Raw genomic sequence first — 9849 nt, forward strand, 5'->3', positions numbered from 1 at the left:
CACAAGACTAGTGAAACTACATACAGTTGACACTGGGCAACCTGCAAATCCTATTAACTTAACTACAGCAGAACAAGTAAACTGCTCAGCACAACAACAATGTAAATCCATGCAACCCATTGTACAATACCCCTAGCCTGCTCGCCAACGTAACCATTGACAGTACAGAACACAGAATGAAAAATACAAGTTGCGCTCCCTTCCCATAATAAAAACACAAAGCAGTGCTGCCCAGGTAGCAGAGCCCTCCCCCCACACAGCCAGTCTCATAATGAGTTCTTACTTCCTTCCCTGCAGACCAGCCAACATACTCAAGAAAATGACAGTCACCAGAGCCTCCTTGACATGTCATTCAACGTGCTTACTACACTAGCACCCAGTCCTGAACACACAGGGTTAACTTAAGAAGCCTGCAGAGGAAATAAAAGAAAGACTCAGCTCTGCAAGCAGTGGGACACCTGGAAGCTCACATTTAAAACACTCAAATAGATGTGTGAGTTGTTCCTTCCTTGGATAATCAGATGGTTTGTGCTTCTGGACTTCCGAGCTTGTTTATTTTGGTCAGGACTTTTGGCTAAGATGATCTTTGGGTTTCTTCCTGTTTCATGATTTCTGTATTTCCCCACCTTGATGGAGAGTGGTGTAGATCAAAAGCTGTGCACCTTCTTTGACACTTTCTCCTCTTCTTACCCACACAGGTGGTGTCCACCGCCATCGTGAGCCTGCTGCGCAACTGCGCTGTCCATGAGGCCAGAGCGCGTCTTGAAACCTACCCTACAATCCGCGCAGCAGTAGAAGCATCGCTCAATGCTATTGGTCGGAAGAGGAGTGTGATAAACATTGAGATGCCTAGCACAGACACATAGGATGGCTTTGAACACATTTGTGTGATCAAATGGAAGGCCAGGACCATCAGACCGTCCTCCAGCTTTTCATTGAGCTTGAGGCTCACATGGAGGTTTATTTCCATGGTTGGACTTGACTATAAATATGTCTTTTTTTATTTGTATTTTATATTTTAAGTTGCATTTTTGGATTGTTTAGAACAAACACAACGCCTTCCTTTGGATTATGTCCTACTACTGATTCAGGCTTGGTTTACAGCCTATCCGTGGTTTTGATGTGAAGCCTTCGCTTGGCAGCAGATGGCATGGGTGTCTCATGGGACCTACTTACCTTGAATTAGAAGCTCTGGAAACATTTCAGCTACATTCCCAGGGTGCAGGTGAAAAACAAGTAGAAACCTCTACATAAGAGCCTGAGATCTCCTTGGTGACCTCTTCCTGCCGACAAAGGCTTAGAAGTAACCTGTTCTAGAAACTGTTGTGGGATTGAGACCTTCAGTCCTAGCTTATCATAGAGGACAGGATGCAAGAGCAGGGAGCTACTGCAAGGATAAGAATTGTAAGACTGCAGGAGAAGGAAAGTACCTAGTGCAGAGAAGCTACCTTTTAAAGAATATATATATAGGAGAAACCCATTTCACAACATAGGTGGCTACCACAATGGTATTAGTTTTCTTTTACAGGTAGCAGAAGAACACAGTGTATAGAATGGGGCATAGCATGAGAATATCACCTGCATTGCAGAAGGGTGAGCAGAGGGACATGTATGGACCAGAGAGCTACAGTAAGAAGTTTAACAGTGTCAAATCAGCAATAGGAAGAGCATGACAAATTAATAGGCTTAGGTGCATCTGGCAGATGTAGCTACAGTTCTTAGATAGAACTGAACTTGAAGCTCTGGAGAAAATCTCAACTCTATCACAGTGGACTTGGATGTCGAGCTTTTAAGAAGAGGCGATAAATCCCCTACCCAATCAGAAGTTGAAAGAGAGGGAAAAAAGGATCAAATGGGTTGACTGAAGGCATCTACCGCCCAGTTGCACCATCTCAGGAAAGTTGAGTTCAGAATCCAGGTTTCAGGCCAACCTAAGGGATGTTCACCAAGAGCTGTTGCAGAAGCTTCAGATCAACCAGATCTCCATACCAGCTCACACTAGTCAGGAAACCTAATAAAGGGCCTGATTTAGAGCTTGGCAGATGGGTTACTCCATCCCAAAGATGACGGATATCCTGTCTGCTGAAATTTAAATCCCATAGGATATGATGGGATTTATGTTTCAGCGGACAGGATATACGTCACTGTTGTTACAGAGTAACCCACCTGCCAAGATCTAAATTGGGCCCAAAGTCATTAAGGGCGAAGTTAAACTGTTATGGCTAATGACCAGCATGGTGTGCATAAGAAACAGCCTAGTCGCACAGAGAGGACATCAAGCTATTGATTTTCCACACACCTTTGTCCCTTTCCACCAAATCCTAAGAAGGAGCAGGGAACAGTCTTCTATGTCTTCCTAGACCATTAGCCCCGACCACCCAGATATGATCAGAGAGACCGATACCAAGTACTGTGCAATTATCCCTTGTGATGGACTCAACACTTGTGCCATGGGCTTAATTTACTCTCTGTGAACAGTTAGCATATTTTGGGAAGATTTTTTGAAACAAATTGTATGATGAATTGTGGTTTCTAAATAACATTGTTTTAATTTTTTGTAACCATCATCTAAGACTATTGCTCCAGTGGGGAATAATGATGTTTTAGTTGCCATTTTATGTCTTGCACACAACTGGCGGGACTGAAAGAAGTCAAAGGAACCAAAACCATTCTGTTCCACGAAGGAGGAAGTATCACGTTCCTAGCGGGGATGCTCTACAATTGCTCGTGCATACTCAAGTCTAGTATGTGATTCACTTCCATAGATACAACCTCTTTAACATTGAAGTGATGCCTTCCAATAAAATTGCCTTTTTGTTATATTTGGTTGAGCATTGAAAGAAGTTCCAACAAGACACTGGGTTCTGTCAGGTGGCCGACTGCAGTACGTCTGTGAGATAATGCCATTGAGCGATACGCAGTCACAGCCTCACCTTTGTACTCCAATCACTTCAAATGACTGCTTGCCTGTGGAGATATCGAGGCAAGAGCATCCTAGTGTTCACCCCTCCCCCTCACCACCAGAATGCACATTGGGCCACCCTAGTTGGAGTGAGCTGGTCACATCTCTGTTTTATTGCCCTCGGCATCAGGAGGAAAGGGGTAAGGTCAAGGGGTCATTGCAGTCATAGTTACAGGGTGACCGCCTTTCTCCTCATGTATGCCTCCCATGAAAGTAGGGGTACCCCAGGGATCTATGCTTAGTCCTCTATTGTTTAATGTATACATGACCCCCGTTGCTCGTCTGGCTGAAGAGGCAGGAGCCAAGATTATATCTTATGCTGACGACACGCAGCTATTGTTTACTTGTACAAAAGGTGAAGCGTTTGACGACGAGGAATTTAATAACTGCCTAAAGACATTTTTTTCCTGGTTTAGTCTTAATCAGCTGCAGTGAAAATCAGCCAAATCAGAGGTGATTCTCTTTGGGGTTTCTAATCCCGATGAATGGAGGCAGTGGTGGCCCTCCGATATGTCCCCTCCCCAGTCCTCGGTCAGAGTAGCCAGGAATCTTGGGGTGCAAATGGACGACTCCCTGGATATGAAGAAGCAGGTTCAATCAGTGGCAGGCACCTGCTATGGAACCTTGAAGACCATCCGTAAATTGTTACCTTTACTTTCTCTTGACCACAGAAGGACAGTAGTCCAGGCCCTCATTACATCTTGACTGGACTACGCGAACGTCCTATATTTAGGCCTCCCGGAACATTTATTGAATAAACTCCAGGTGGTGCAGAATGCGGCAGCCAGAGCCATCCTTAGGTTGGGTCCCCAGGCTCACATCTCTGCCCATCTGAGGAACTTACACTGGCTTCCCATTCGCCGCAGAATTCAGTTTAAAGCCTTGACACTGGCCTATAATGTTTTACATGGCTCTGGTGCTCATTACATCAAGAGAAGAGTGAGCTTCTATACTCCTGGGAGAGTCCTTAGATCATCCAATCTGTACTTGATGAGTGTACCTAAATTTGCACGCTCTCGCAAAGGTGGTCGGACCTTTCAAGTTCAAGTTGCCCAATTATGGAACAAACTCCCGACCACTTTAAGGCAATTGTCTGACATCTGGCTCTTTAGGAAGCAACTCAAAACATGGCTATTCTTGCAATAATTCTCTCATATGTCTAGAGTTGCCCTGCCTGGTTTCATTGTGCATGGTCTGTTAGCGCCGGGACACTCTTTTGAGTAGCTGCGCGCTCTATAAATATGTCATAACATAACATAACATGGTAAAGCTTTAAACAACTAAAAAAGCCTCAGATTATGGATCTTGGAGCCAAAAGCAATTCCTCAGGTCACTGGGAATCGTTCCGGCGGGGTGCTCCGTAATTTCTCCTGGGACAGTTGAAATCCTAAGTAACTATGGAGACTGCCCGGGCTCTCGCTCAGATTTGTCTGGAGCAGGACACAAAAGTAAAGAGTAGGGTGACAACCTACTTTGTATAAGCAAGCTGTCAATAAAACAGTCAGTCATTTGTAAAGCGCACTACATACCAGCAAGGGTCTCGAGGCGCTTGGGGAGAGGGAGGAGGCGCTACTGACCAAAAAGCCAGGTCTTGAGAAGTCTTCTGAAGGTCAGCAGGTCTTGGGTCTGTCGTAGGCTCAGTGGGAGGGTGTTCCATGTCTTGGCAGCGAGGTGATAAAAGAATCTCCCGCCGGTGGTTGTTCTTCGGATGCGCGGGATGGTGGCGAGTGAGAGGTCGGCGGAGCATAGCTGGCGGTTGGGGATGTAGAAGGAGAGCCGTCTGTTGAGGTAGGATAGGCCGGTCTTGTGGAGTGCCTTGTGTGCGTGGATGAGGAGCTTGAAGGATATCCTCTTGTTGTAAAGAAAACCAGTGTGTTGGTGCTGAAAACACCAACAGGACAGCTTTAGCTTTCTGAGGATGGATGCTGGTTGTTCAAGGAACTCTCCATCAAAACCTAGATCACCCGTAAGCTAACCTAATCTGTGTAATCAATAACCTAGTGACTTATTTTACCCACAGAGTCTGCTGTCATTTATCACGTTACATGTATTGTATTGTAAATTTCAAGGTTCCTCACACCCTCAAAGGGTTAGGGGTAGCAATGCTTGTGGGTTTCGTGTGAGTCCGATCAGGTTCTCCTGAAGAGTCTCTTTCTCTTCTGAGCCCTGCTTAGCCCCTCCATTCTGTCTGTGAGTGCAACAAAGGCACATCTGTGTACGACCTGGAATTTGCTACAAGTAATAAAATGGTTTGCTGTGACTCCGCTGCAGAAAAGCCAAGGACATTGAAACAGGTCCTTTCTGGGTCCTGTAGTCCCCTCCTTAACTTTTCAGGCAAAAACACCCATTGATTTCCGAACAATATGGGTAAATGCATAAGGCAACCAAGTCGTTCCTGTTTATATTTCACAGGCTATACCTAATCTTACATTCCCTAGGAGTATTTGCTTTTTCCAGGATGTTTATACTTTTTCCATGTTGCAGGCAGCAAATTACTCTAGTCTACTGCATAATTTGAATTGAGTCGCATCCAGGTGTTTATAATGAGCCACAAATGCGTTGTAGCTGAAGGCAGTGTGAGTTTCGCTCAGTGTCTTTCAGTGGGGCAACAAGGTGTTTAGAGGAAGAGAATGTGGCACTATGGCCGGACCTGCTGACTTTGTAACTGGGGACCAGGTTCAGCCTTCGTGAGCAGCCCAGCAGACCAATCTCCTGGGTAAGCTTATTTGGCTTCAGGAACAAGTCCCGCTAGGCTTGTGTAAGAGCATGTATTGATAAACATGATGAGCCACTAACCTTTTTCTCCGACCTTGTTGAGCTGCCAAGCACAGCAGCAGGTATAGTTTTAGATACTTTACTAACATGTTTACAGAAGCACCTTTTTACAGAGGAGTATTTTAAAATGCATTTGGTTCAGCTTGTAGCAGATGGTGTCCCAACATGATAGGAGGAAATCCAGTGTGTCAATTCTTCTTAAACTGAAATATTCATAGTAGAGTGTACGGTTCAGTGCCATCCACAAGCAGGGGCTTGCAGTGGGTGATGTTTGTAAAGAAGTCATAGGCATTACTCAGATCAACGTTTTTTTATATGATAAACTGTTTAACACCTACCATGTCTCTGCCAAAAATCAGACAGAGCTTCGGAAATGTGCTTTAGAGGTAGAAGTAAGACTTCTGGCAATTGGAAAGGTGCTATATGTACGTTGGGTGTCCTTAAGTGAAAGATATGTGAGAGCTGTTTGGAATTACTACAAAGCCCTTAGTAAACATTTCTTAGAATCTTCCAAAGAGTCCACAAGGGGTGATATTGGCCAGAACAAATATGCTGGTTTAAACTTTTCATTAACCTCTCTAGTGTTTGTCGAACCTATTGACATATCATATGTTGCTCTCACAGAATTGGGTGACCGATCCAGAAGGCTACAGCAGCGTGATGCGACCCTATATGAGGCTCACCGATGAATACAGATGCAGACTTTAGTGTTTGAATCCATGGCTGATTCAACTGGGCAATTTCCTACAACTGCATCGACTGCTGTTGAAAGAATGCAGTCTGATGGCATGGAACAAAGGCTGTGTTAGCATCATTAGGGCACATTTATTTAGGAGATCAGCAAATAGTCTGTGAAAAAGGATGACAATGACTAATGCATCAAATGTTTTTATAAGTTTAACTGCAACCAATGACAAAATAGAATACAAAGAGTTGGTACATGCAATGCAACCGCTACAGCCTGGTTATTGGCCAGCTCCGTTAGGTATCTTATATGGTGAGGGAGAATTACAAAACCTTTGTAACTGGTTGCATGATTTTTATCCCAGGCAGTACATCTTTGATTTTAGGGACCACTAAGAAAATAGAATTTGCATCCGTGAAAGCCTGAAACCATTAGGGCACATCATGGGTTTCTTTTGTACATCCACGGCAGAATGCGAATGGGGCTTTGTTGTAATGAATGATGTGCTCACACCACTGTGGATCAGAATAACAGTCCATCGCCTGTCCTCTATAATGTTCATAACAATTGTGGACCCTCCTGTCATAGAAATTAGACCCGAATTTTATGTTCAGAAATGGTTGGGGTAAGGGAGGGGGAGTGTTTTGAAGTCAGAAACTGCATGGCTCGGAGACAAATGGCTCTTGATTCCACCAACAAGTGTATTTGGGACATTCTGTGATTGTAAACGTATCTCAATCTGTGAATGCATTTTAATGTAAAAAACTCATATATTAAAACTTAAATGAACGTGTTTTTTCATTGGCTGAATTTAGTAACGCAATAAGCTGTAACTGGTTAGTGAAATACCAAACAAGTACTAAAAATCTGGTTGTTTCGCTCTTTCTAGCTGCACCTCTGACTCTGTCCACTGATCAAATTCTCAGATTTTTCCCACCCCCTTGTTCTCCCCCCACTTTTTTTCCCCAATTCAGCAAGTAAAGGAAGTAAAGCCAGCAATCACTGACAAAAAGAAGCAAGGAAATGAGAGTGACAATGAAGCCAACCAATGGTATTCAATAAGCGGGTTGTAAGCATATCCTAGTTAAACAAAATGTCTTGCAAGTGAAGGCGCATATGATGTCTCAGGCAAGATCTATAAAGGCCTAAGACTGACACGTGACTTGAAACATAGCTGTGACTACATGATATTGTAGAGATGCAGATCACCTTTCTGGTGCTTCAAAGCTCTGTAACTGTGGCAAAGTCTGAGGATTACAATGTGGGGTAACTTGGTGTCCCACTGGTGATGGTGGAGTCTGGTCCCATTGTGTACATCTCAGTTCTACAGTGCAAGATGTTCTGTTGAAAGAGACCCAGAACAGCTCCATTTTCAGATCCTTCCAAAAGCACCTGTAACTGGGCTCTGCCTCTTACCTAAATTCTATTTATTCAACAATCTAGACTATTGATCTCACAGGGTTCTGTCTTCACATTTGGTATGAATGCTTTCAGGATCCTTTTAGGCAAACAATGGGGGTGAGGCTTAGGAGGGGGCCTTTGCCCTATTATGTCTTGTGGCTAATGCAAATCTCTTTAAACTTCACTGCAGCATCTACTGAAAGTGGAGCACTTTCAAGCCAACATTTGTCTAGCCACTTATTCTTTGATTCAGGCAGTCTGCAAGCCAACAAGGCCTACATAAAGTCTTGCTCAACGAATGAATGACCCCATTTGATGATTTGGCCAGGAGTCAGGATTTATAGCAGAATTTTGATTGTCCACGTTTTTCCAAACATTGTGAAAGACACAGGCTTTCAGGATGTTCGCCTCTTTTTATTTGAATTACTTAGTTCCAAATGTATGATCCTAGCCAAGCAACAGAACCATAAACAGGCCATAACCAAGACCAAATGCCATGGTACTGTTTAGGCCAAGGAAGCCATTCTACATCCAGTGGGATAACTGGTCCTGACGGGACGTTGTATTGCTAAGGCGGAGGAGCGTCGCCCCACTGCTTTTTGCAGTGTAAAAAGAGGAAAAATAAAATGATAACCCAAGGTTATTATCATTTTAGTTTTCCCCATTGCGGCATCTTTGTGGAGCGGGGCTGCTCTTAGAGCAGGGGGGAGGAGTGGTTTGCACTCCCTACGTGAGCATAAGTGCTTGGCGGGCCCTCTTGGGTGGCCCAAAACAGTCATACGCACTTACCTTGTTCTCCATGGAGGCTGCATTACAGCCTGCGTGGAGAACATGCCCACCCCTCCAGCCCCTGGCTGAGCGCCATGTCAAGGTACTCGAACCAATCCCAGTGCTGCATTGTAGCATTGTGATTGACTGCAGGGAGCCTGGGTGCCCTGGTGCTTCCTGTCTGCCACTCCTAAGAAGTCAGGAAACGGGCGTAGGAGAGGTGGCGGCCTACCAGTCAGCGGCCGGGAGGTAAGTGATTTTCTTTTTTTTCCTATTCACCCCTATGCCCTTCTTCACACCCCGTCCCACTGCTGCTAACAGGTAGCAGCCGCCACTATGTTGGTATGGCTTCTCAACTTCTTTTCCAAGTTTGGAGTCTTGGTCAACATACATCTGGAGGTTCATCTGAAATTTATTTTAGAAGTTGCACCAGTGGGGATACATATTTGTTGAATAGTCAGCAGAATAGGATGTCTTCGGTGGCGTTGCTCAGACTGTATTGTGGCATTATGATTCCATTTACCTCATGGAAACTTCCTGACTCTTGTTGCAACCTAGATAGTGTCTGTGGTTATTTTCTACGTACCACCAAATACTATTCACTAATCTATGTTTGGAGGTCTCTGCATCTCCTATCTTTTATGTGCGGAGACATTCAGACCTAATGTGAAAATCTCCACATACAGAGGTATATGTTTTAGTAGTAAGTGTAGGAGGGACGGGGAAATTGCTGGAAAATGGAGACTAGTTATGAATAAATGGTATGGGCTAAGGAAGGAGTAAGGAAGGATTAAAGAGGAGTTTAGAGAAGGACATCTGCCCACCCACAAAGGAGTATGCATGTAGCTATTGACGGCCTGCAGTTCTATCGCCACTACAGCAAAAAAGACACAAAACAGTCATAAATGTACTGCAACTGAAAGCTCAAGTCCAGCCCGCGTATGGCCAACCACCGGTACTCCACATCCTCCCACAGAAAATAATGGAGCTAGACACTTAAAATAGAAACCTATAGTAAATAATGTTCAAATAAATTAAATTATGTTACCTTTTTTCATAATCTATAAATGTATTTAAATATTTAAAACATATATATAAACTTTACATATTTTATTTTTAAAATATTTTTATGCATTTTATTTAAAAACAAATGTAAAGTTCACTTTTTAATAATGTTCAAAATGAAATCTGTACATAATTTGTAATACATAACAAATATAAACTTTTTTACTGTATGTGGATTTTTAAAATAAATCTT

At 43.7% G+C, this 9849-nt stretch overlaps 1 protein-coding gene across 1 annotated transcript in view; it reads left to right on the plus strand.

The window, feature by feature from the left end:
* GCKR (glucokinase regulator) overlaps positions 1-7211 on the plus strand; it is a 166806-nt gene extending 159595 nt beyond the window's left edge. The window contains exon 19 of the mRNA XM_078650117.1: positions 699-7211. Coding sequence (XP_078506243.1) covers positions 699-866 — 168 coding nt within the window. The 3' untranslated portion in view covers positions 867-7211. The remainder of the gene's footprint in view (positions 1-698) is intronic.
* The last annotated feature ends 2638 nt before the right edge of the window (positions 7212-9849 follow it).

This window comes from Lissotriton helveticus, chromosome 6, assembly GCF_964261635.1.
Source record: "Lissotriton helveticus chromosome 6, aLisHel1.1, whole genome shotgun sequence".
NCBI lineage: Eukaryota > Metazoa > Chordata > Amphibia > Caudata > Salamandridae > Lissotriton > Lissotriton helveticus.